Source organism: Rhinolophus sinicus, chromosome 7, assembly GCF_057876585.1.
Source record: "Rhinolophus sinicus isolate RSI-liver-muscle chromosome 7, RSI-T2T, whole genome shotgun sequence".
NCBI lineage: Eukaryota > Metazoa > Chordata > Mammalia > Chiroptera > Rhinolophidae > Rhinolophus > Rhinolophus sinicus.
Genome location: NC_142507.1, coordinates 28,480,717 through 28,508,625, shown reverse-complemented (window position 1 = coordinate 28,508,625; position 27,909 = coordinate 28,480,717). Strand labels below are relative to the sequence as shown.

The 27,909-nt window shown below is 36.1% G+C and overlaps 1 protein-coding gene across 3 annotated transcripts in view; it reads right to left on the bottom strand.

The window, feature by feature from the left end:
- The window catches only part of PRKDC (protein kinase, DNA-activated, catalytic subunit), a 270,606-nt gene that overhangs the window by 86,781 nt on the left and 155,916 nt on the right, over nucleotides 1-27,909 (bottom strand). For all 3 annotated transcript variants that reach the window (XM_074318994.2, XM_074318995.2, XM_074318996.2), the window contains exons 47-59: nucleotides 26,820-26,957; nucleotides 26,493-26,612; nucleotides 24,006-24,149; nucleotides 22,326-22,477; nucleotides 21,582-21,713; nucleotides 20,299-20,410; nucleotides 11,285-11,409; nucleotides 11,051-11,200; nucleotides 9,724-9,897; nucleotides 8,985-9,083; nucleotides 7,753-7,960; nucleotides 5,494-5,683; nucleotides 3,787-4,002 (exon numbers count right to left, since the gene is read on the bottom strand). In XM_074318994.2, coding sequence (XP_074175095.1) covers nucleotides 3,787-4,002; nucleotides 5,494-5,683; nucleotides 7,753-7,960; nucleotides 8,985-9,083; nucleotides 9,724-9,897; nucleotides 11,051-11,200; nucleotides 11,285-11,409; nucleotides 20,299-20,410; nucleotides 21,582-21,713; nucleotides 22,326-22,477; nucleotides 24,006-24,149; nucleotides 26,493-26,612; nucleotides 26,820-26,957 — 1,960 coding nt within the window. The remainder of the gene's footprint in view (nucleotides 1-3,786; nucleotides 4,003-5,493; nucleotides 5,684-7,752; nucleotides 7,961-8,984; nucleotides 9,084-9,723; nucleotides 9,898-11,050; nucleotides 11,201-11,284; nucleotides 11,410-20,298; nucleotides 20,411-21,581; nucleotides 21,714-22,325; nucleotides 22,478-24,005; nucleotides 24,150-26,492; nucleotides 26,613-26,819; nucleotides 26,958-27,909) is intronic.

The window sequence follows — 27,909 nt, the reverse complement described above, 5'->3', positions numbered from 1 at the left end:
CACAAAAGAGCAGACAGAGATATAGACATATCAGGAGTTTCAATGTCTCGGTTCAGCTCGGTGAAGACCACAGTCAGTACAAACTCCCAATTTGTAGCTATTCCTAATACCTTCTTAGTGCGCCACCTGGGAACACATGCAAAAAGCCAAAAATAACCACATAGTTTGAAGAAAGCTTCCAAATTAAAAAACACAAACCAAAATAAATAGGACAAGAGCAACTGTTGAAATCAGGCCATGTAGGGAAAATTGTTTTTTAAGTTATCATTTATCAGGAAGATAAGAGTAGACATTGCAACTGTGGATCAAGTACTGAAAGGATGTTCAGAGAACAAAAAAAGTGCATGAAATGTAAAAATATAATATCATAACATAAAAGCAAGGGTTAGAATATAAGGTTGAAGTTATTTCTCAGAATACAGAGCAAAAAGGAAAACAAATAGAAAATTAGGAGGATAATCCAGAAAACAAATAGAAAATTAGGAGGATAATCCAGAAGAACTGACCTCCAAGCAATAAGATTCCAAAAAGAGAAAACTGAAATGAGGAAATCATCAACAAAATCACCCAAGAAAACATATTCCAGGACTGGAAAATATGAGTTAGCAGTTTGAAATGGCCCTAGAAAAACGGACTAAAATAGACCTGAACCAAAGAACACTTTTGTGAAATTTCCTAAAACTGGTTTAAAGAGAAGATCCTAAGAGTGTCCACAGAGAAAAGATCCAATTCTTACAAAGGATCAACAAAGAGAATGACATCAGGTTTCTCAACTGCAACCCTGTGGAGTAGGAAACTTTGATGAGTTCACACTCAGAATTCTACAGCTAAACTACCTATTAGGTGTGAGTGCCACCAAAAAGCAAGGTTTGGTATCAAAGTATCAAAAAAAGCTTACTGCTTTTGACCCCTTTTCTTAGGAAGCTATTTGAGGAGGTGTTCTACCAAAAATGAACTAAATCAAGGAAGAAGAATAAGACCCAGGAAAGGTAAACAGACCCTCAGGATGTGGAGGTGGTCTCTAGATGATAGCTAAACAGACATCTCAAGACTAAGTAGCCTAGAATGAGGCAGCTCAGAGGCTCCAGGAGAGATTTCTTTAAGAACCTGAAACATTTATATGTTGGGATACAATAAAACACAACTGTACAACTCACAGGAAATTTGGTGATAAACGTGTAGAAATGTAAGCATCTAACCAAAATAATTAATGCCCTGGAAAAATTATACAAAAAGGAAAAATAATGATAGAATCATTCATGGTTCAACCACAAATAGTAATTATGTATTAAAAATAAAAGGAAACTGAGAACTGATAAAATGAAGACTAAGACATAATTTTATCAGAGGATGAGGCACAGGAAGAATTCATTGTGAGTGTGTGTATGATAGATGGGAGTAAAGAACAAGAGAGGGAGCCAAATCTTCAATGTCCGTAATGCGAAGCCAAAACAGAATGACTGAAAGAAAAAAAAGGTCATAATATAAAGACTCTTTGGAGAGACGGAAGTAAATATCAAACACTGGCTAAAAGGGTGTAAGTGGTTGTCCCTAGGATTTGGGAAACAGGTACAGAGGGTTGCTATTTCTTCTAGCAAGCTTTGGAAAAGTATTTGACTCTTTAAACTGTATTCATGTATCACTCTGATTGAAATAACTAAAGGAAACTGAAATAAAGAATTGAAATAAAGAATTAAGTAAAATAATGGTTGAAAAGTGGTATTTTAATTAGGTTATAACTTCAAGTTTTAAAACTGTATTCCCTTTCAATGATAATAAATAGTTATCATAGTAAGTATTAATTCACCATATTTTATGAACCTCCAAATGTTCTTCTTTAGGCAAGAAAATAAATACACAAACTTCAAAGAAGACAGGATGTGAAATATTTTAAATCTACAAAGGTACACAGGGAGATTTAAACATATTAATTGAATTGCTATTACCACTTATTTTCCCTACTCAGTTTGATGACTGAGATTTTTCAAATCCTTATTAGAACTTTCAAGGAAAATGATTTGAAAATTAGGTTTCACCTCTTAATTTCTATACATGGTCCCCCAATTCTACCTACATCATCTGTGACTTTTTTTTTTAATTATAAAAATGTAGACAGGGTAAAACTGTGCAACAATTTGTGCTGTGGACAATAACTGCTGTCATCCTCAGCAATATAATTTGTTTCTGAGTCTCATCTCATTCAATAAAAAATAGACTAGCCCAGAGTCAGTCACTAGCAATCACCATTAAGTTAGTTGACTGTAGACTGCCCCAAATGCACACCAGTTTTTAACATTCTACAGAAAGCTGCACATGCCCATGGGTTTCAGATGAGCAGGTGTAAAGGTCAGAGAGACAATTTATAAGCAATGGGAAGGTGACAGTCACTTTGGGACTTCATTTTAACTTTGGGACTTCCATAATCAAAGTTACATGAAGGACACAACCATGCACTCTTGGTGGATCATACATCAGTTTGATGAAAAATAGTAAAGAACGTAAATAAGAAGACTGGTGAGAAGCAATCAAATGTGGAGGAAAAGACAGAGAAGGAGAGGATTCATTAGTCCTCCGTCAAACTCAAGAGTTATGAGCAAAAAAGAAGGCTAGATACATTTACCTCTCTATATTAAATTCAGAAAATTGTGCATGGCCACAGGTTTGCAACATAAAAGTATGAAAAAAGTGGCTGGGAGTAAGAAAACTATTTTGTGTGTGTTTTTTTAGTTCCTACAATTAAATAAAAAGGAATATACCCTGTTCCTAATTTTACTTCTATCTAAATTCATGTTGGCATTTACCCAAGATTCTGTCTTGGGACCTTTCCTAATTTCGCATTTCCTTCCTCTGGGCTTTCACTCACTCCCAGAGCTGCAATTCTCATAAGGAGGTAACTTTCAAACTGACCTATACCCCAGCCCTCTCTGCACTGGATCTTCGAGCTCTGCCAGCACTTCTCACTCAGTCCTCTTGGCATCTCCCCTCACCTTTCCCATCCCATCTTCTTCCTGCCTTGATCCCAGGTCAAGGTGTAGTTGCCTTTGACCTCCACCAGCAGTCCTCCTCAGGCACTTCACATGCTGTTCCACACAAACCTCCCCAACAGAAGATCATTCAGAGACCTTGTGCTTGTCTCTGCTCGGTTAATTACCTAAAGCTATGGTTCATTCCTAAAGCTATACCCCACAACCTCAAGTCTGTATTCTCAGCGTTCTTAATCTTTCCTACCAGTATGTCCTCAGCATCTGTTTAATTGGACTGCTACAAGGCACCACTAGAGTTAGCTCTCAATAAATGTTCACTGAGCTGCTCTGAGTCCCTTACCCCTCCCAATACATTCCATACTTCTCTATCTCTGTCCTTGTTAATCTTCTCCCTTCCCACATGCCAAACCTCCAAGGCTAGTCTCAAGGCCACTCCTCTTACCAGGTTTTTCCTGAGGCTCTCTCTTCATTCCAGGATTTCAACTCTCTGAGATTTAGCTTACACATTCTGCCTCATCACGTGATCACCTACTTATTGTCTTACTCACCCTTATTATTCCGGAAAGTCACTAAAATAAATGGACTAAGAGCAATTTATTCAACGACTTTTCTGGAACACATAAAACTATGATTTCAACATGGTAAGCACAAAAACAATATCTACTGAACTAAATTTTAATGGGTTTAATTTTAGGTTATAAGGAAATGTGAATACAGTCAGAAATGTGCTTTCTTTACCTAAGCCTCTGCACTAATTTAGGCAGTAGGTCATTTTAAACATGTTTCAGCAACCTTACTTTACCTTTTGCTGTGTTATCCACCTTGTCCCCTGGTAGGCCCAGGCTTTTTCTCCCAAAATCAGGTCCCACTGACTTCAAGGGTGCTCTCTGTGATGTTTCACTCCTCTTGTGGGCAAACAGTAAGGAGGAAGATAAGGAATCAGATGATGAGGAGACCATATAATCCACCAGTGGGTCAATACTGCTCCCAGTGAGCCAATTAAAGGAGTTTCTTCCATCTGAAAACAGGCATGAGCACGGCATGTCAGAGCATACTCAGCACTGCACAGCCCTGCCAAGTCCACCCCACACTGGGGCAGTACCAAATGAACACACAGTGAGAGAGAAGGGGGCTCATCATCCTGGCAGCACCTGGGGTGTCCACATGTTCACCTGCAATAAGTGACTGGGGACAGTTCCTCCAAGGACACAGTCATGTCACAGCAGAAAGATACTGGGTGGAGGCTCCATGAGGTTACCAGTGGGCGACCTGAGGCAGCTCAGGCGTCCAAGCCTTAGTGTCCTCATTTATAAAGTAGAAAACACATCACCTGCTCCTTTAAGCAGCTGTGATCATTACAGGACAGTTTTATACCTACTATAAAGTACTAAGATCCATGATTTCTAATATTAGTGTCTTAAAATTTCCATTGTAATTGTTCAAATTAGTCCTACTTCTAGAACCAATAGAATGTGAAAAATTTTATATTAGGCAGGTACAAAAGTAATTGCGGTTTTTGCAATTATTTTTAACCTTTAAAACCACAATTACTTTTGCACCAACATAATATAAAGGAAACACGCTGAAGTGCTTCTATAAAATGATTTAGATATTTTACTCTACAATTTGGTACTTTGATGATCAAAGGAAACAGTTGAACCATTTCAGAAAGAGAAGTTTAATAAACTATAAACATAGTAATATTTTTGGTTTAGCTCTACTTGGCTTCTGAGACATGGGGTTTTAAATTTGATGCACTAAACGGATTTTTCTGAACAAAACCAAAACAGAATATACATGTACTGAAATTTTCCTGTTTTTCCGAGTCAGAAATAACCCTTTTCTACTGTTTTTAAAATTGTGGTAAAATATACGTAACATCAAATCGAGTATTTTAACCATTTTTAAGTGTATAGTTCTGTGGCATCAAGTACATTTACATAGTGGTGCAACCATCACTACTATTCACCTCCATAATGTTTTCATCTTCTCACAACTGACTACATACCCATTAAACATAAATTCCCCATTGCCCCCTTCCCCAGACCCTGGAAACCACCCTTCTACTTTCTGTCTCTAAGAATCTGACTACTTGGGTGGCTGGTTGGCTCAGTGGTTAGAGCACAGTGCTCATAACACCAAGGTCACCGGTTCGATTACCACATGGGCCAGTGAGCTGCGCCCTCCACAACTAGATTGAAAATCGACAACTTGACTTGGAGCTGAGCTGCACCCCACAACTGGATTCAAAACAACGACTTGACATGGAGCTGATGGGTCCTAGAAAGGCACACTGTTCCCCAATATTCCCCAATAAAAATTAAAAAAAAGAAAAAGAATTTCGACTACTCTAGGGACCAAAATCCTTTTCTCCTTTGACTGACATATCGTTTTTGTGGTTCTTATCACTTTTTCCTATTAGCATTTCACTTCTCATTCAAACAGTCAATGATCTTACAGTAGAGGCTGCTTCCACACCCGGTGCTTCCACATTTGGATGAACTGTTACCTGTGTTTTGTGTAGGTGTGAAATCATATTGCTGTTGGGTGGCCCGTATTTGCTTCACCATTGTCCCTCGAGCTGAGAAGAATCCTTCCTGGGTCCAGGTCTGGAGAGCACCTTGGGAAGCCTGAGTCTCAATAAACATTGGCGTGAGAACAGTGCTTCGCAAACGCCAGTCAGAATCAATAGTATATTCCTGCATGTAAGAGTTTCAAATGAAATAATGGTCCTTCTTTAGCAACATGGAAATATTGTAACTTAAAATCCAATGGTACTATCAGCAAGTATGTACCATAATTTCATATATCTTTGTGGGAGGCAGCTGAAGAACCTTTTCGAATTTAAAAGTTTTAACTAAATAATTATTTGCCAACTAGAAAACTAACTGGTACTAGGGGCGAAAAATCACTTTTTTACTCCTTAACATTGTGCATTACAAATGGCTTAATGACATTCTCAATAATAGCACCACAATACAACTGCAACCAGTTAAATGACTCAACTCTTTCCTAAGTACTCACCATGTGCCCAGCTGTGTGAAAGATACTAGGAAAACAAGTGCAAGCAGAACAGAGTCAGGCTGTGCTGCCCAGCAACTTGGACCGAGATAAAGTGAACTCATTTGTAAATCAGTTATTAAGGCTACCAGGAGAAGGCACAAACTGGGCATGTACTGAGTGGGTAGAAGGAGTGACAGAAGGGGGAAAAGACATTATGGAGAAGGGAAATTTAAATGGAGGGTGAGAAAATGAGAAGTGTGAGCCATGTGAAGGGAGTGTGAGCAGAGGAGGGTATAGCAAATGTGAATGTTTCAGAAAGGAACATGTGAGTATTCCAAGTAAAATAAAAAAGCCAACCTCACTAATCATCAGTGAAATGCAAATCAAAAAACCACAATGAGATGTCACCTCACAATAGTCAGAATGGCTATTATCAGGAAGACAAGAAATTATAAGTGTTGGTGAGGTTGTGGAGAAAAGGGAATACTTGTGCGCTGTTGGTGGGAATGTAAATTGGTGCAGCCCCACTATGGAAAACCCTATAAAAGATCCTCAGAAAATTAAAAATAGAACCACCATAGTATCTAGCAATCCCACTTCTAGGTATTTTTCTGAAGGAAACAAAAATACTAAGTCGAAAAGATACCTGTACACCATTTTCAATGCAGTATTATCTACAATAGGCAAGACATGGAAGCAATCTAACTGTCCACTGATAAAGAAAATGTGGCATTTATGTATACAAAGGAATATTATTCAGCCATAAAAGAGAAATCTTTCCATTTGCGACAACATGTATGGATCTTGGAAGGCATTAGGAAAGTGAAGTAAATCAGACACAGAAAGACACATACCACCATATCTCACACGTGGAGTCTGACAAAAAAAACCCAAAAAAATCCAGACAAAACAAAAATTCAACGTCATAGATACAGAGAACAGATTGGTGGTTGCCAGGGGTGGGAGTGGGGAATGGGCAAAATGGATCAAGGAACAAAAGACATGAACCTCCAGTTATATAAGAAATAAGACATAGGGATGTAATGTATAACATGGTTGACTATAGTTAATACTGTGTTTCCCCTAAAATAAGACCTAGCCGGACAATCAGCTCTAATGCGTCTTTTGGAGCAAAAATTAATATAAGACCTGATCTTATTTTACCATAATACAAGAACATAATTTTTTTCCTTGCAATGAGAACTTTTAAGATCTACTCTCAGCAGTTTTCAAATATACATTATTACCATGTTTGCCCTGAAAATAAGACCCCGAAAAAAATTAATGTAAGACCCAGTCTTATATTATATAAGACCCGGTTTTATTTTACTATAATAGAAGACTGGATATGATATGATGATGATATGATATGATATGATATGATATGATATATGATATATGATATGATATATGATTGGGTCTTAATTTTTGCTCCAAAAGATGCATTAGAACTGATTGTCCGGCTAGGTCCTATTTTCGGGGAAACACGGTAATAATATATATTTGAAAGCTGCTGAGAGTAGATCTTAAAAATTCTCATTGCAAGGAAAATAATTTGTAATTATGATGGATGTTCACTAGACTTATTGCATTGATCATTTCACAATATATACAAATATCAAATCGTTATTTTGTACCCCTGAATATGTCACATCAATTACATCTCAACTTAAAAAAAGCCATTTTAATACTATTAGAAAATGTCTGTAGACTAACAGACAGGGAAAGCTTAGAATATTTATTATTATAGAGACAAGTACTTTACCTGAAATTCACATTCTGACAGAGGATGCTCAAACACAGGGTTTAGATAATCTGGACTCATGCTGGTCATTTCAAGTAGAAAATCTGTTGCTAGACTTAAAAAGTGCATTTCTATCTTAGGAGAATATAAGGAATTTAGTGCCAACAATCGGTCCAAAGTATTTGAAGGTAACCTAGTTTCATGGCTCCAGAAATTCCGAATAATTAATCTGAAAAGCAAAGAAAGAAACATATTGTTTAAATATTGGCAAACGACAAACCTACACATAGTGTTATGTGGAGAAGGCACAGTTTTCCATTTATGTAAAGCTTAACATAGACGGAACCCACATTCAAAATTTTATAAGCAGTATAATCTGAGTTATGAATAACAATATGTATTAAATGAAGGAAATACTTTAAAACGTTAGCATATTTAACAGGAGGTGGGAACTGGGTGATTTTACTCTCATCTCTATTACCTGGGAAGTTTTCAATGATGATTATGTAATATTAAATATTCTGAAACTGAGAAAACATCTTAAGAAATTATGTATGATTCTTTACTGCATTGCTGAAACAACTGACTCTAGAAATGAGTGCCATGAATTATTCAAAATTTACACCAGTTAAGAATCAGTTTATGCTTTATAATTTATACATGCTTATAAAATCCAAATACAATTTTTAAAGGCTCAATGAATTTAAAATTCATCAGCATGGAAAATTGTTATAGATTATCATACAAAAAGTTTATGGTCCTTAAGTAAATAGTACTTGGTAAAACACTCATATAACTGACTTAGGGTAGGCATTTTAGAGGAGAACAATTATCCTTCATATTTCCATGTATAATTAATATTGTTTCCTTCTATTTCTAAGGTTTCAACATTTCATCCAATATTAATATGTATTGTGTGATATCTCAATTATTTGAGTTAAATGGGAAACATAATAATTATCATTACAGATTTTCTTTTTATTTTGAAATGCTTTAATTCACTGCATTAGCTGTGACAGTTTTAGCCATATCACTTTTCAAGACTTTTATGTTAATGTAACTTGTCAGGATTTGTAAGGCTCATGTGATTTAAAACATATTTTGTTAAACATTATGAATGCAATAGGCAGAGAAAATGCTAATGCCACAAATGAATTTCTAAAACTGCTGAAAACTACACTATGCTAGTCTAGAAAAAAAAGTACCCCTAAATTTATTTGTCTTGGCCTAATTATAAAAGGAGGAGTACATACTGAAGCCCAAGGTTCTCATCAATCAGTCCTTGAATCAACACATCTTTCGCCAACTTAAATATTTCCTGGGAGTCATGATCTGCTTGACTTTCAGGATCTCTGGAAAAAGTAACAAAAGAACAAAACATTAATACTCTCTTGTATTACTTTTTTTCAAACCCAGGGACACTGTCCAGACTTAAAGTAAAAAAGTCTGGCTTTACCCACGGACCTTTAACTTCCAAAATCACAGCAGAACCCACTCTCATAGTATATACCCTCTGAAACCCTCCTTTAGTGCCTCTGTGAGCCCATCACCACCCCTTCCTCACCGACACTATGAAGGGGCTCAAGTGTGGGACAGGAGGAGTAGGTGGTGAGAGCAGGGCTTCAGATGGCTCCCTGGGAATGCCAAGAGGTCCTAGGATGGGCCCAGGCACCATGAGAAGTGGTTTAACGGTGGTCCTGAAGTATGACTATATCTCAACAGAGTTCATTTCCTTAAACTTGTCAGATCTTAAAGGGATAACTATGAAAACAAATTACACTTTTAACTGAACCAATAATTTCATGCTCTGAATATTTCCCCCACATATGAGTTAAAATAAGGAAACATTTCAACATAGTAAAATACACTTGTTTTAACTGTTAATCACATGTTACAAATATTTTATTATTTATTATAATCTGTTCCAGATTGTTAAAGGCACCCAAATTCTCCCTTAAAAAATGTAATACAAAATGTCATTGTAGAGCTTACCGGTAATTATCATGAATCCACATAAGAATATTATACATTTGTTCCCTACACACTGGAGAAGGATGAGAAATGAATTCTATAACAGGATTCAGAAGTTCTAGGAGTTCTACTGGTTTCAATTTTGCCACCATCTTATAAATTATGTCCAAACACACTTTCTGTCTTTCATCATCTCTATAATAAGGGAGATTTTGAAAAAACATACAAATTTAACAATTTTTATCATTATACTTTCAGATATGAACAGGTTAACTTTTTCGTATTTGTGCTATTCTGTAATTCATAATTTGTTGTAATAGTTAATACTACACTTACATAAAAATTATATTCTTGAAAGTAATTATCATGGGTTACATTATTAAAAATAAACAAATTCAACGTGGTATCCTGGATTGGATCCTAGCATAGGAAAAGAACATTAGCTGGAAAACTGGAAATCCAAATAAAGTCTAATTTAGTTAATAGTAACGTACTAATGTTAATTTCTTAGTTTTGACAAATGTATCCTGATTATGTGAGAGGGGGAGTTGGGTAAAAAGTATGCAGAAACTATGTGTAGTATCTTTTAACTTTTCTATAAATATAAGATCATTCCAAAATTAAAAGTTCACTTTTAAAAAAACCCTGAAAATGTTAAACAAAATAGCTAAATATAAAAAATTTCATGATTAAAAAAATGATTTCAAGTTTTAGGCCATCTGGCATGTCATATAGGGGGACTAAATGTAGTCTGGGTCCCAGGTAAGACACACAACCTATTTTCTTATTTTATATCTTTTCTTCCTTAAAGCACTTTACACAAAGTAGGTACTCAGTTAATGTTTAAAGAAGGTTATCAGAACACAATGACACATATTCTTTCTTACTGTCACATCACACATTTATCAGTAAATTATCACTATGTAAAAAATACGTATGTAGACAAAACTGGAAAAGAGTACAGAAAAATAAAAATATTGTAAGTGATCAACAGCATTCTCTTTTAACATTTACTAAAAGATTGTAATTTTGAAAATAAATGAACAATTTTAATAACAACAAAGTAATGAAGCCTCTTACCTGGCAAAATAGGTACAAGACTCAAAACCATGCATTTTACATTTGATCCTTAGATAATCCCTCAGATGTAGTCTTTCAAGGTACCAGGTTAGAGGAGGCAGGATGACCAGGCTCTACCCCACCACTCTTTCCTCTCAGGTTCAAATTTAACAAATACATATTTCATGAAAACTTGTTAAGTTCTTTCTGAGTTGAAGGAGACAGCTGAACAAATCAATGTTTTATGAGCCTGCTTCATCTGAGAAGATGAGGCTGGTTTCCTACTCACCTGTGTTTCATGATTTGAATGAAATCCTTACTCTTTAACTGTAAATACAGATCTGTTATTTCCTCTGAACGACACAGCACCACTTCCAGACAGAGTGTCTTCATCACACCATGAAATTTTGGCAGCAGGAAGAACACAGTGTTCATAAACCTAACCAGTGGACACGGCCAGTGAGTAGGAGGGCAGTCTCGACCATCTCCCACCATATGATGTTCACCAGAATCAACACCTTACCTATCGGCAAGAGGAGGGAAGTTCTTCACAACTTTATTCAAGCACACGATAAATTTGTCCTCCATTGTATTCTGATGTTGCTTTAGCTGTTTTACAATCAGTTCACATACAGATTCCTCCAGTACCTGAAAAATTAAGTTTCTTTTAAAATACACAAAGGTAGAAACTTACGTTAAGTTTTTGGGAATTGGTTTATCTTGAATATTTAAGTAAATTCAGAGAAGTGTTCAGTGCTATCATCCACAACAATGTTCACAAGGTGAAGCGCCAGGAGCCATGGATTTGCATTAGCCACTGAGCACCACCAGAAGTTCTGGAACTGTGAGTTCCTATGAGTCAGGCCATGGCCGTGTATGCATTGTGCTGCTAGCACTGGAAGTATCTGGCTCACATCAGATATCAGATCAAAAAAGAAGATTAGTGCTTCCTTCTGACACTGAAACACTGCCAACAGGTCATTTGAGAATTTGAACCAAAATTAGTGATTAAATAGTGTTCAAGACACATTTTATGATGCCAGTGTTCACGTCTCTGGTCAAATATTCACACAAACCAGAATTTTCAAGCAATTTTATGTTAGCAGTCCCTATCACTGTCAATCGCCCTATACCCTACTTTCTCTTGATCACGTATTACTACCTATTGTGATAGATTTGTTTGTCTCCCCTCACCAAAAGCCAGCTCCCTGTTCCCAGCTGTATGAGAGCAAAGAGCCAACCAGTGAGTACCCAGCATACATAAGTGACCAACATACTTAAGTGTCAAAGTTATACGCGTAAAACAAAGTAAAACTAACAATATGGATAAAAGAATAAAGACAAATGTATGCACACACAAACTGATTACTGGAGTCCGTCTCAGCTGCCAAAAGGAGATCAGTGGTTAGAATATAAGTGACTGTTATTTCTTCCTATTTTTTATTGTTTCCCAAATTTCTACACAAAATCAACACCATTAGATATTCAGAAAAGAATTATGTAAAGCAAAAGTGTTTCTCATTCCTATTACACTGGAATTTAAGTGAAGAGAGGTTAAACCTGTGATCTGTTGTAATTTGCTCCATCTGTGGTGGAAATTCAGCATATTATATAAACTGATACCCAACATTTATGGAGATTAGAATTATGTCATAACAAGGTTATTGTGAATTTTTACAATGGTTTATTTTACAAAAATAGCTGGTAATCTCTAAAACAAACAAGCAAAGCTTGATCTTCTCAAAAGGGTCTGTTTCCTTTTAGCTTTATTTTCCTTCAAATCCAAATAAATGCCTAACTGGTGAAATGAGTGGCAGTCCAATACGCTGTGTTGCAGTACCCTCAGGACCTCCTGACTTCCCCTAAGTTCTCCTCATCCAGCCTGATAGTGAATGTAGCCCAAACTTCACTTTCTTTTCTTTCAGACGAGGAAGTAGACTGGAGATACAAAACTTGGGGATAATGAACCTATAGGCAGTTGTGTGTGTTTTTTTATTAGGTTCAGGTGTACAAAATAACACAGTGATTAGACATTCATATACCTCACAAAGGGTTAATCCCCAATAAGACTATTACCCATCTGACACTGTACATAGTAATTACAATATTACTGACTATATTCCCTATGCTGTACTTTACATCCCATGACTTTTCAAATTAGTGTTGACATTCAATGTTATTTTACATTAGTTTTAGGTGAACAGTACAGTGGTTATACATTTGTATTATTTATTTATGAAGTGAGCCCAGTAAGTCTAGTACCCACCTGACACTATACACAGTTTTTACAATATTATTGACTATATTCCCCATACTGTTCTTTACATTCCTACGACAATTTTGTAACTACCCTGTTTTCGAAAATAAGACCTAGCCAGACAATCAGCTTTAATGTGTCTTTTGGAGCAAAATTTAATATAACACCCTGTATTATAATATATTATATTACATTACATTATATTATACTATAAGACCGGTCTTATAGTAAAATAAGACCTGGTCTTATCTTAATTTTTGCTCCAAAAGACACATTAGAGCTGACTGTATGGCTAGGTATTATTTTCAGGGAAACACGGTACCAATTTTTACTTATGTACATTTCAACTTTCTTACCCAGCAACACAACCCCCCTCCAATCTAATAACTATCTGTTTGTTCTCTGTATGTACAAGTCTATTTGTTTTGTTTGTTCATTTATTCTGTTCTTTAGTTTCCACAAATAAGTGAGATCATATGGTATTTGACTTGATTTTCAGTCTGACTTATTTCACTTAGCATAATACTCCTTAGGTCTATCCATGTTATTACAAATGGTAAGATTTCATTTCTTTTTATGGCCAAGTAATATTCCATTGTATATATGTACCAACTCTTCTTTATCCAATCGTCTGTTGATGGGCATGTATGTTACTTTGATTTCTTGGCTATTGTAAATAGTGCTGCAGTGAACATAAAGGGGTGCATATATCTTCCAAATTAGTGTTTTGGATTTCTTTGGATAAATACCCACAAGTGGAATTGCTGGGTCACAAGGTAGTTCTGTTTTTAATTTTTTGTGGAACCTCCATACTGTTGTCCATAGTGACTCCATCAACTCACAATCCCACCAAGAGTGAACAAATGCTCTTTTCTGCACATCCTCACCAACACTTGTTGTTTGTTGACTTATTGATGATGGCCATTCTGACAGGAGTGAGGTAATACCTCATTGTGGTTTTAATTTGCATATTTCTGATGACTAGTGATGATACCTTTTCTTATGTCTATTGGCGATCTTTATGTCCTTTGGAGAAATGTCTATTCATGTCCTCCGCAATTTTTTAATCTGTTTTTTTGGTGTTGAACTGTATGAGTTTTCACTAAATGTTGAATATTAATCCCTTATCAGATGTATCATTGGCAAATATCTTCTTCCATTCAGTAGGGTGTCTTTTTGTTTTGATGGTTTCCTTTGCTGTCAAAAACTTTACAGTTTGATGTAGTCTTATTATTTTTTCTTTTCTTTCGCTTGACTGAGGGGATGTATCAGTAAAAATCTTACTAAGAGAAATGTCTGAGAGTTTACTTCCTGTATTTTCTTTGAGGAGTTTTATGGTTACAGGTCTTACATTTAAGTCTTCAATGTATTTTGAGTTTATTCTTGTATATGAAATAAGGTTGTCCAGTTTCATTTTATTGCACGTATCTGTAGTTTCCTCAGCACCATTTATTGAATATACTATCTTTACACTATTATGTGACTGTTTTTATGCTAATACCACGCTGTTTTGATTACTATAGCTTTGTAGTATGATTTATTGTCAGGTATCGTGATACCTCCCACTTTGTTCTTATTTCTCCAGGTTGCTGTAGCTATTCGAGGTATTTTATGGTTCCATATAAATTTTAGGAGTGTTCTAGGTCTGTGAAAAATGCCATTGGTATTTTGACAGGGATGCACTGAATCTATGTATTGCTTTGAGTAATATGGACATTTTAACTATATTAATTCTTCCTATCCATGAGTATGGTATATGTTTCCAGTTGTTTGTATCTTTTCTAATTTCTCTCTTCAACATCTCATAATTTTCGGAGTACAGGTCTTTTACTTCCTTGGTTAAATGTGTTCCCAGGTTGTTGTTTTTTTATGCCATTGTAAATAGGATAGTTTTCTTAATTTTGCTTTCTGATAGTTTCTTAATAATGCATGAAGATTCAACCAATTTCTGAATTTTAATTTTGTATCCTGCTACTTTAGTAAATTCATTTATCAGTTCTAACAGTTTTCTGGTGGAATTTTGGGGTTCTCATAAACTGTTACCCCGAAAATTAGACCTAGCCGGACAATCAGCTCTAATGTGTCTTTTGGAGCAAAAATTAATATAAGACCGATATTATATTATATATTAATTATATTACATTAATTATATTGTATTGTATTATATTATATTATACCCGGTCTTATAGTAAAACAAGACCAGGTCTTATATTAATTTTTGCTCTAAAGACACATTAGAGCTGATTGTCTGGCTAGGTCATATTTTCGGGGAAACATGGTAGTATCCCGTCATCTGCAAATAGTAAGTTCTACTTCCTCCTTTCTAATTTAAATGCCTGCTTCTTTTTCTTGTCTGATTGCTGTGGCTAAGACTGACAAAAGTATGCTACTATGTTGAATAAAGGTGGTGAAACTGGGCATCTTTCTCATGATCCTGATCTTAAAAAGAACATTTTAGTTCTTCCCTATTGAGTTTGATGTTAGCTGTGGGTTTGTCGTATACAACATTTATTATGTTAGATATGTTCCCTTTATTCCCACTTTACTGAGTATTTTTTTGTTTTTAATCATAAATGGATGCTGGATTTTGTCAAAAACTTTTTCGGCATCTATTGATATGATCATATGTTTTTTATCTTTCATACTGTTTATGTGGTGTACCACATTCACTGATTTGTGAGTATTAAAGCAACCTTACATCCCAGGAATGCCACTTATCATGGTATGTGATCTTTGTTAATAGATGGCTGAATTTGGTTTGCTAATATTTTGTTGAGGATTTTTGCATCTATGTTAACTAAGGATATCAGCCTCGACTTTTCCTTTTTTATGTTTTTTTGTTATTAGTTTTAGATACATAAAGCAACATGAGACATTTACACCCCTCACAAAGTATTACACCCCCAACCTACCAGGCTTCTAACATCGAATATAGCTGTTATAATACGATTGACTATATTCCTTATGCTGTACTTCACATCCTGTGACTATACGCTTATGAGATCGGACAATTAAGTTCGCAAACTCATCCTAGAAAAAGTGCTCTGTATCTCCTTGCTGAATATCACTACGGTCACCTTCGAAGTACACCCCTTGGGAAGCTGTGCACTGATGCCAGAACCTAGTCCACCCTTCAAAGCAATTTTGGAACTCTTTTTCTGGAATGGCCATCAGAGCTGTTGTCATATTACCCTTGATGTCCTGAATGTCATCAAAATGTCTTCCTTTCAGTATTTCCTTTATCTTCGGGTAAAGAAAGAATTCAGTGGGGGCCAGATCGGGTGAGTAGGGAAGGTATTCCAATACAGTTATTTGTTTACTGGCTAAAAACTCCCTCACAGACAGTGCCATGTGAGCTGGTGCATTGTTGTGAAAATGTCTGTAAAAAATGTCATTGATAATTTGATAGGAATTGCATTGAATGTATATATGCGTTAGGTATTACGGACATTTTAGTTATATTCATTCTTCCTATCCATGAGCACGGTACATGTTTCCATTTATTTGTATGTTCTTTAATATCTCTCTTCAATGTCATAATTTTCTGAGTATGGGACTCTTACTTCCTTGGTTAAATTTATTCCTAAGTATTTTACTGGTTTTGAAGCAATTGTGAATGGGATTGTTTTCTTAATTTCTCCTTCTGGTAACTTCTTTTTAATGCATAAAAATGACTAATTTCTAAATATAAGTTTTGTACCCTGCTCCTTAACTAAATTCATTTATCAGTTCTAATAGTTTTTTGGTGGAATCTAAGCGTTTCCATCTATTATCATGTTGTCTGCAAATAATGGCAATTTTACTTTCTCCTGACCCATCTGGATACCTTTTATTTCTTTTTCTTGTCTGACTGCTATGGGTAGAACTTCCAGTACTATGTTGACTAAAAGTGGTGAAAGTGGGCATACTTGTCTTGTTCCTGATCTTAAGGGGAATGCTTTTGGCTTTTCCCCATTGAGTATGATGTTAGCTGTGGGTTTATTGTACATGACATTTATTACGTTGAGATTTGATCCCTTGAGTCCCACTTTGCTAAGAGTTTTTATCATAAATGGATGTTGGGCTTTCTCAAATGCTTTTTCTGCATCTATTGATATGATCATAAGATTTTTTTTAAAAGATTTTACTGGGGAAGGGGAACAGGACTTTACTGGGGAACTGTGTGTATTTTCAGGTCTTTTCCAAGTCAAGTTGTTGTCCTTTCAATCTTAGTTGAGGAGGGCGCAGCTCAGCTCCAGGTCCAGTTGCTGTTGTTAGTTGCAGGGCACACAGCCCACCATCCTTTGCAGGAATTGAACCGACAATCCTGTGGTTGAGAGGATACGCTCAAACCAACTGAGCCAAGTGGGAGCTCAGTGGTAGCTCAGCTCACGGTGCCGTGTTCAATCTTAGTTGTAAGGGGCGCAGTCCACCATCCCTTGTAGGAGTCGAGGAGTCGAACTGGTAACCTTGTGGTTGAGAGCCCACTGGCCTATGTGGGAATCGAACCAGCAGCCTTCGGAATTAAGAGAATGGAGCTCTCAGTTCCTGAGCCACCGGGCCGGCCCCCATCCATATGATCTTTTTCATTTTGTTAATTTGGTGTATCACATTAATTGATTTGTGGTTACTAAACGAACCCTGCATACCAGGAATGAATCTCACTTAATAGTGGTGTATCATCTTTTTAATGTATTGCTGAATTCACATTGCTAATATTTTGTTGAGGATTTTTGCACCTATGTTCATCTATGTTTATTAGGGATATCAGCCTTTATTTTTTTTGTAATGTCTTTGTCTGGTTTGGAATCAGGGTAACAGTGGCCTCGTAAAATGAACTTGGGAGTGCTCCCTCTTCTTTAATATTTTGGAACAGTTTGAGAATAGGTATAAATTCCTTCTTTTGTATGTTTGGTAAAATACACCCAAAAACTGTCTGGTTCAGTACTTTTTTATGTTGGGAGCTTGTTGATTACTGATTTTATTTCATTAGTAGTAATTGTTCAGTCTGATTTTCCGTTTTTTCCTGATTCAGCCTTGGAATATATTTAGTTCTAGGAATTAATCCATTTTGTCCAGCATGTCCAATCTGTTGGCGTATATAGCTGCTCAAAGCATTTTCTTAAAAGTTTTTGTAGTTCTATGGTGTGCATTATCACTTCTTTCTCATTTCTGATTTTATTTATTTGGATCCTCTCTTAATTTTGATGAATCTGGTTAAAGATTTGTCAATTTTCTTTATCTTTTCAAAGAACCAGTTTTTCGTTTCTCTGATTTTTTGTATTGTTTTATTTCTCCTATTATCTTTATTATGTCCTTCTTGTATTCACTTTGTGCTGTTTGCAGTTCCTTTTCTACTTTCCTTCCATGTAAAGTTAGGCTGTTTACTTGAGATTTTTTTCGTTTCTTTGAGGTAGGTCTGCATTGTTATGAATTTCCTTCTTAGGACTGCTTTTGCTATGTCCCATAGATTTTTGGTCATTGTGTTTTTATTTTTGTTTGTCTCAAGGCATCTTTTCATTTCTTCCTTGATATCACTGTTGATCCATTCATTACTTAACAGCAGGTTATTTAGCTTCCATGGGTTTGTGTGTTTTTCAGTTTTTTTCTTGTAATTGATTTCTAGTTTCATACCACTGTGGTCAGAGAAGATGCTTGATATGATTGCAATCTTCTTAAATTTACTGAGACTTGTTTTGTGGCATAACATGTGGTCTATTTTGGAAATGTTCCATATGCACTTGGAAAAGAATGCATGAGATGATAAAAAAAAATACAGTGAATGTTTAAATTTAAAAACATTTATTACAGCAAAAGACACATTGCCATTAATCCCCCTCAAAATACTCCCCCTCACTTCAAACACACTTTCCCCGTAAGTATCTGACGCCTCTTGAGTTGCTACCCCTCCACCAGAGCCCAGGTGACTGTTTGCAAACGAGTGTGTATATGGGTCCTTAAAGAGGATGTCTGGGTTTTCAGCCACCTTCTGTCTCACCTGGACACACAGACAAGAGTCCTCGCTAATTTTCACTGCCAGATACTATAGGGACTCCTCTTCCTGGCACAGGATGTCTTGGCTGGGGAGCCCGGTGTGGGGCTGTGACACTGCCCTCTTCAGGGTGGACCACTGCCACCAAGCTGTCCCTCCCAGTGCTCAACCACTACCTGTGGGTTTGAGGTCAGCCGGTTTCATGTCTCCGCCCCCCACCCCCCTCCAGTCTCGATGTGGCCTCTTCTTTATATCTCCTAGTTATAGGTGTTCTGTTCAGCTAGTCTTCATATGTTTCTTGAAGTTGATTGTCCTAATTTAGGTGTAATTTTAATGTGATCCTGGGAGGTTGCAGGGGTAGCATTTACCTATTCCATTCTAGACCTCCTACAGCAGTTTTTAAGGCCATGATGCTGTATGATCATCAGGGGAACAGTGAAATAGACCACCAAAATCAGAGCTTTGGAGGTGGCCTGGGAAACACAGAGCTAAGGGAGAAGAAACTGTCATGGAAGTAGGAAGAAAGCTGAGAGTGTCCTTATAAATGTGACAAAAGGGAATCAAGGAGGAGTTATCAACTGAGTTATTGTAACTGAACTGCAACAGAGAGACCTAGCATAAGCATCTTCTACAATGAGTGACATTGTTTTTGGAGGCTCCAAAATATATAGCATTCTATTAACATGTGAGAGGAGAGCAATGTAGCAGTAAGCATCATTCTGTCACACTATTTTCAAGTGGCATAACATGTTATTTCCATGCAGTTATATATACATCTTTAATAATTATATTTTATTGAAAACTATAGTATTCTGAATGTGTACTATGCTTAATAATTCAATTAGGTTCTTCTCACAATCCTATAAAATGGACAGGGAACAGAAGAAGGAGAACGGTTCTCTTTGAAGCACACTCTCCTGTTTAATAGCTGTATTAGGTCAAAAACTGGAAGTAGAAAATTTCACTAGTTTAACATAGCCCTAACAGTAGCAGGTATCTACCTGGATAATTTTCTCCAGAAAGGAAATGCAGAGACAAGTTGAGAGGAATAAAAGCTGGTTAAATACTCATATCCTGACTTGTACATAAACAATAAGTTACCAAACTTTAAATGTTTACAAAATTTCGAAGTGTTTAAAAAAATCATATATTCTCTAAAACAACTGAACACTGTACAGTAGAAAAGAGAATAAAATACTAATGCAGAATGCCCACTTTAGTTTCTTACAGTATAGAAGATATAAGTGTCAAGTGTCATGACAAATCAAAATTGAAAAAGCATTTATTTAAAATTGCACAACATACTCACATTTTTTTTCTCAGTAATGTATCGAAGAATAAGTCCCAGAACTTCTGCCGCTGCTGCATATACCTCTTTATACTTTACAAAGGACATATTATTGACCAAAGCTTGAAAGTATCTATAACAAATATAGAAAATATGCAGAAAATCCACTCTGTTGTTTGACATCAAATTATAAAAATTTTACTCCTTGTGACATATTAATAGCACAAACTGAGAAAATATGAAACTTAAAACGTGTTTGAATTATTTGTGTGAATGTATACATGAAGATGTATTTAAGGCTCTGATGTCATGATCAGAAAGGCACATGATGGTTGAATCATACAGGACCTGCTGTAGTCAAAGAAAAACACATGCTGAATACTATTAAAACTATCGTGAAAAAGGAGCTATTATCTAAGATTATGACTTACTGACTCCCTCTCAAAGCCATCTACTATAACAGAAGACGATAAAATAAAGAGAAAGAGAGGAACATGAGTGCAGTACTCACAGACTTTACAGACAGAGAGATTTCTAACTTTCAGCCCCACAGTGGCTCTATAATGTTTACCCTGGAGAAAACCAAAGCTCAAAAACATAACTTGTGTAAAAGTAAGTTATTTCTCAGTGAATTCGGGTTGAGCAACACATTTGTCTATGATACTAGGTGACTAGTGGGGAGGACCAACCAGACAGCGTGGGACGCTTTCAAAGAAATGGGAAAAGCATGGAGGGGACATGCTAAAATCTGTAAGTAACCATGATGTGAACACAGACTTTTCAAAAATCCTAAAACAGTAGGAAAATGAATAGTAGGACACCTTTTAGTGATGTTACAAAATTATCTCACTAAATCTCCTCCCTTTCACACGTCATGTCTGTATCCACTCCTGCCTCTGAAGGGTCCTGATGGAGGGGAGCAAGGTGACTGCAGCTATGCCAAAGAGCACAGTAACAGGGGCAGACAGGACGAATCCCAAGGGCATCCTGTTCATGGTCATGATCCTATAATGAATGGTCTCAAAGAGCTCATGTTGTTTTTAAGAGATAAATGTTGAATATGTCAGTTTAGAAAATAAGAAAATATTTAACACCTCTTATTTGCCAAAATGTACATGAAAAAATTACACTAATTAAAAAAAACTTACCTACCTCATTCACTCCACTACCTATTAAATTAGGTAAAAATATTTTTAACATGGGTTCTGGCCCTTAAATGTACAGAATTAAACCATACTCCAGTCTGTTTCCAATTCAGGAATACTTTAACCTAAAAAGAAATCAAAGCAAAAACTGATACTTACTTTATACTCTCTATGCCACATTTCGGGTCATAGGGAGGCAAGTTATTGGCCATTACAATGCCTAATAATTGAATTCCTACTGAATTGTCTTTAGAATTAGGATCTTTACTGGAAAACTTTTCGAATATTAATCTGAAACATAAGAATAAATGTATAGATTATCGTATAATAAAATAAGAAGCAGGAACACAAATATAAAAATTTCTACAGCTAATTATCAGGGTAAGAAATACTTTTTGTTTTCCCAAACCTAACACTCTTCTTGCTAATATTCTCTGTTCACATTCAGGTTATTGTAGCTTTGGAACATAGGCAGTTTTCTATCTTCCTATAATTATTTGACCAAATTCCCCTAGTTGGTAGTAAAATCTTTTGAAAGTTTTAGTTTGCCTCAGGCAGTACTAAAAGGGATCAGAGAAAAGTTCTACAGTCCACTCCTGGGCTAGTACAGTGAAGAGCGGAGTGTGTCCCACATGCCCAGTTGGGGAAAAGTCAGAGGTGAACCTAGAGACAGGGCAGGGGCTACCTGGAGACAATGACCTGCTCAGAAATGCTTCTAGTGTCAAACTCTGGAGGTTATGATTTTATGAGTAGCAATATTATACCCTTATAAATGAATCCTATTTCAAATTATATTATTCCTTTTGTCATTTCAAGTAATTAAATTTCATTGTAATCGTTATTTACAACATTTTACATTTTAAAGTTTTCTAAATAATACTGTAAAATCTAGTAAATTTATACCTGTAAGGGATGGATAAACAATCCTTCCAGCATTCAACAAGGGTTTTTATAATTTCAAGGTTGTGACTAAACACAGCTCTTCTTTGATGAAAAACATGCTTCATTAGGAAATGAAGCAATCGATTTGCTAACACTTCATCTTTAGGAATCCCCTGAAATGGTACAGAAATTCTACATTAATACGTAGCATTTCATTCTGAAAAAGCATTGTTTAATCCAAAAGTTCATTATAAAAAAAATGTGGCATTCTACTGAGGAGGCTGCCTCCTGGTTAAAAACCTATGTGTGATTTTTCAGGTTTAACCATAGGCAATTACAAAGGTGTTACCTGATAGGTCTCATAGGGGAAAGCTGGTCTCCTTACACCAGACTTGGAACACAGCCAGGATACTGCAGTCTCAAAGGGTAGTTGCAATCAGACACTCAGGCCCCCTATTTGGTCATGCTCTTGCACATATGTGCATTCCTAGCCCAGGCACCTTCACTCCTGGGTACCTCTGCTGAAAACCCCTTAATGGGGGTAAGGGCAACCTTGAAAACACTCTTCCCCACTCTGACTCAGTACTCAGTGCTTTTTGACTCCTAGCCCTTGTCCCTCACACTCCTTCTAACAGCAGGGTCCTATAAAACTGCTGGAGCCTTTAGTGTGTGGTTCCCTCAACAGGAAGATGACCCCCAGATCTGTGCTGATTCACTTGACCCTCGATCAGTATGCTATTTCATGGGGGGAAATGGAACACTGGAGTCAGTACTTCCTCTGGTTTTAGCCTCTTGCTTACACTATTACAATGAGTTTTTTGATTAAAGTCTTCACTGTGACTTTCATTTTGGCTTTAATCAGCTATTCTGACACCTAACTAGTTCAGCTTTCTCAAGCTTAACTGCGCTCCTGACATCTAAATGAATCTTTTCCAATGGTTCCTAAGTTAAACTAAACAGTCCTTAATTTTTCAGGTTATTAAGCAGCCTACAAATTATTTTATCACATTAAAGCTAAATCTAAATTTAGTTTACTGTGAAATGAGAGGCACACCCTGACACAAACACATATAAAAGCTCTGTGTACATACATTATGTTTAATAAGGACCGATCCCAGCATATCCTTACATGAAAACTTTTACACATTAATGTTAATGTTTTCAAATGAATAGGCAAAATTTCAACACACACAAACCTATACTGGTGAATGTCACAAGCTTACTTAAGTAGAACAGTGTCATTCATCTAAACAAGTATCACAGCAATCTCAACCATTATAGATCAGTCAATACTGTGTAAGTAGATAGGCTGGCAAAACAAATTCCAAAAAATCCAGGGACTTTGCTCACAGCAGTTTTCAGAACCTCACATTCAGGGTCTACTGACATTTATTCGACACACTTTTAATAAACCAATTATCTAGGATTCAAGCTCCTAGCAGGTAAGAGCAACAAACAAAACAAATACTCAATAGTTTAAAAAAAAGCTCAGAGGAATTATTAAAAGCAGACAAAAGAGAACTAAAGCAGTATGAGGCCATTTAGTACAGCAGTACCAAAGCAACAAGCAACATAACAATTAATGCTAAAAATGATGACTCTAAGTCATTAAGAGGAGCTTGAATTATTTATTATATGCTCTACTTAGGATATCAGCAAAGAACTGATAGATTACTACATAAAAGATGTATCCATTCTTACTATAGGAGTAGCTAATCCTGTCCATGAAAGAACAGTAACCACTATCTCAACCACCATATAGTGAATTCCTTCTCCTCCATTGTTTTCAGAAACAATCAGCTGTAGCAAGGGGCTAAGCCAGTACTTCGCATAAGGACGAAAGACCTAGAAGAGAATTTAAAAGGCAAATATAAAAGAACTGTTTTGAATAACCAAAATATTAATCCAGAAACATATCCTCCATCAGCTAAAATTTTATATTATGACTTGACCTAAATCCAAAACAGATGTAAATTTCAACAACTACCCTGCTTAATCAGATCAGATGTTCTGTTGAATTCTCTTCTCATGGTCTCTGGAAACCACAATTCAATGGAAATTAATTCATTATTGCTGTTTTCTTTTCTTAAAACCTTTCTGATATAACTATGCTCATAGAAATCAAAATCAAAGTATCCTATATCAACTTTGTCCTATCTGAATAACATGCAGCTCTAGAGAATTCTAATTTTATTTTATGTCAATGCATCAAATATATGAAAAATGAGAATATGCAAATTCGGTAGATACATGTGGCTATTTTTTCATTTCTTCCTGTATTATGGAAATCATTCTCTTATAGACTTCTTATACCCAAGACTCTAAAATCTAAATGAAATGCATCTATATACTAGATTCCATTTAATTTATTTTAGAAATTGCTATTCTGATGCAAAAGAACAGACTAAAGTATAAATCAAGCTATTTACTTTCTTAACCTTTGCCACCTTTGTTTTTTAAAAATATGTTTTCTCAGGGATTGCTCATCTACTTTCACAGCTTAAATCGGTGTTGTCTCAAGTCTTTTGTTTATCACCCCATAAGTAAAAACGTTTGAACACTTCCAATGTGTGTGTATTGATTTATCTATAAATTATAAATACAAACCTCTTTACTATTTTATTAAAAAATAACAAATAGATAAATTTAAAGGTTGAAATTTCAAAAATAAATGTAAACCCAAGTTCTAATCTTTCTTCACAAGACAACAGAATGTTTTGAACATTCCCTTCTGGAAACCACTGCCCTGATCATTTCCAAGCTCCAGATATACACGAAACTCCAGGGACAACTGTGTGATGTCTGAGACGCACCTCGTATCCACATGTATGAATACATTCAGCAGGCTTACTTGTCAAACCCAGCTACCAAGAAATCATCCAAAAAACAAAGACACCAATTCCTTTTTTGCTAGCCATCAAGTAAGCACTTAAAAGAATGTGAGCTAGAAATCACATGTGACGCTGAGAGTGATGGGTTGAACTGAGTCCCCCCAAAAAATGCTGAAGTCCTAACTCCCAGTACCTGTAAGTGTGACCTTATTTAGAAATGGGATCTTTGAAGGTTATCAAGAATAGTCAGTGAGGGCCTTAATTCAATGAGTGTCTTTATCAAAAGGGTAAATTTGTACATATGAAGACAGATGCAGAGAGGGAAGACAATGTGAAGACTCATGGAGAACACGTTCTACATGCTGAGAAATACCCAAGGCCACTATAAGCTGGGAGAGAAGCCTGAAACAGATTCTCCCTTACAGCTTTCAGAAAGAACCAACCCTACCAACACCTTGATTTCAAACTTCTGGCTTTCAGTTTCTGTTGTTTAAGCCATCTGTTTTTGTGGTACCTGTTATGGCAGCCCCAGAAGTTAGAAATCAAGCATGACCCTGAGGAACAGAGGCTCTACTGCGGCTTCAGGTCAGCACTCTCAACCACTTCTCAATAGCTTGTGGCCTTCACTTCATGTCTGCAGTGCTGCCTAGAAGGACTCTCTGTGGAGCCAAGTGGATCACGTCACTCTTCCTAGCACCCTTCAGTGGTTCCCTAACACTCAATGAATGAGCTGGACCCTGAAGGCCTGGTTCAGCTTACCTGCCCCTCATACATGTAGCCATGACACTCACACTTTTCCTTTGGACCTGTGTCCATGGTCTGTGCAGTCAGTGCAGATGTGTTTGGCTGTGTCAGGGGCAGTCTCTGTTCACACTGCTGCTTCCATGTAGAACGTAAACTCACACTGCTACTTTACAACACTTGGCTCATGGGCTTTCTAGAAAGTCTATCCTAACTCCCACCAGTGGAAGAGGCTCCTTCCCATCACAGTGCTACATGTAGGCCAACATATAAATTCAGCAACTATCTAAGATATTCAGCTATTTTTCATATAGAGTCAACAGGAATAATTTTACCACCTTCTTTGTTACTATGAACCAAGAGACTTGGCAGCCATAATGAAGTTGCTAACACATGCACTTAGAAAAAGATCACTTCTAACACAATAGACGTTAATTCACATATTTTAAAAGAAAATGATAAAAGAATGATGCTGAACAAATAAATAAATATGGTTGGCTAATTTACTTAGAGAAAAAAAATGCCATGCTCTGTTCCTTTACGTCTTTCTTTGTTGTGGAGTTAAGTAGATACATATAATTGCAAAGAATATTTAAAGAAATAATAAATTACTTACTTCTTCTGTATTAATGACAAGTTTTGCTAAGAAGAGACGAATATTTAATGATACCGATGAATTTCCTAGTTTGTCATGAAGAAATTTCATCCATGGAGGAAGATTTCTTGGCACTGAACCCTGAAATGATACACTCAAAATTACCTTTAAAAGACTCATAAAATAACTCCATATTTTGATGAGACAATAATGACAAAGTAAAACAAGAACAACAAAATCATGCTTATTTGACATGGAATTTGATTTAGTCTTTGATATTAAATATTCATTCTTAATATGATACCAATGAATAGTTTTGAGACCATAAAAGATTAGCAGAAGAAAGACCTCTTCTCCTTTAGGTAGAATCTGATTTCTCTGCATGTGCTTAATAAGGGCTGTCATGGTTGCCATACATTCGTGTTGATTGAGTTCATCCATCTCTAACTCCAGGATATCATCTTGAATCACAGGGTCTTTATGCTCCTAGGAAAAGGGAAGAATCCGATTATGCAGAGTACATTGTTAAAATTTCAGTGTACATGACATTCTGATTTTTGGGGCAATATCATTAAACACACACTTAGGTAACAATGATAATTTGGTAATACTATCAAATACACTTGGAATGTTTTCTTACTGAACAACTGAAAACAAACAGGACCTCATATCTTCTTTATATTCTAGGAACATATTTCCCACCTGACCTTGTCCATGTGGTCACTCCCTTGGGGTTATACTGAAGTCATAGCATCCATGCACACATGTGCTGCTTTGTATAAACACCAAGATCTTTTCAAATGTGCGTGTCTTGGAGTTCCCAGAACCCTTAATACCTTGAAAGCAATAGTCTCACGATTCTGAGTTGACACTTTATAGAGAAAGTAGAGCTACTGAAGTATAATTATAAATGTTTATCTTTTATTTTTTCCTCAGCAAACTGAAAAAAAGTTTTCTCTGAAAATCTTTGTAAAGTCCTTAGTTTGCCTCAAAATTTTAATTAATAGAACAAATCTCTTAAATCATTCTTGATCCTCAAATTCTCAGAAAATACAGCAGTGATAATCATTTTATAAAGGTAATGATGAACTGAGGTTTGCCATACATATACAGTATATTAACACACACACACACACACCCTAGGGTTGAATGAAATCTGTCTGGTATTTTCTAGCACAGATCACTCCCAGGAAAAAAACGACTTGAGAAATCCTAAGAGGAAATTTTTGTTAAGTTAAAAGTTAGCTTGGAGCTACTAAGAGATTGCAGAGATTTAATAGAAAAAGGAATAAAAATAGCCCTAGATAAATTTTGTAATTCTATCTGCTGTGGTAGTAGGAACTATTCCAGAACGTCACTTCCCAAGATAAACAGTATTTGAAAATGTAAACTCCTCTCACAACCATTATGGCCATGGTCTATCCTCTGAAATATAATG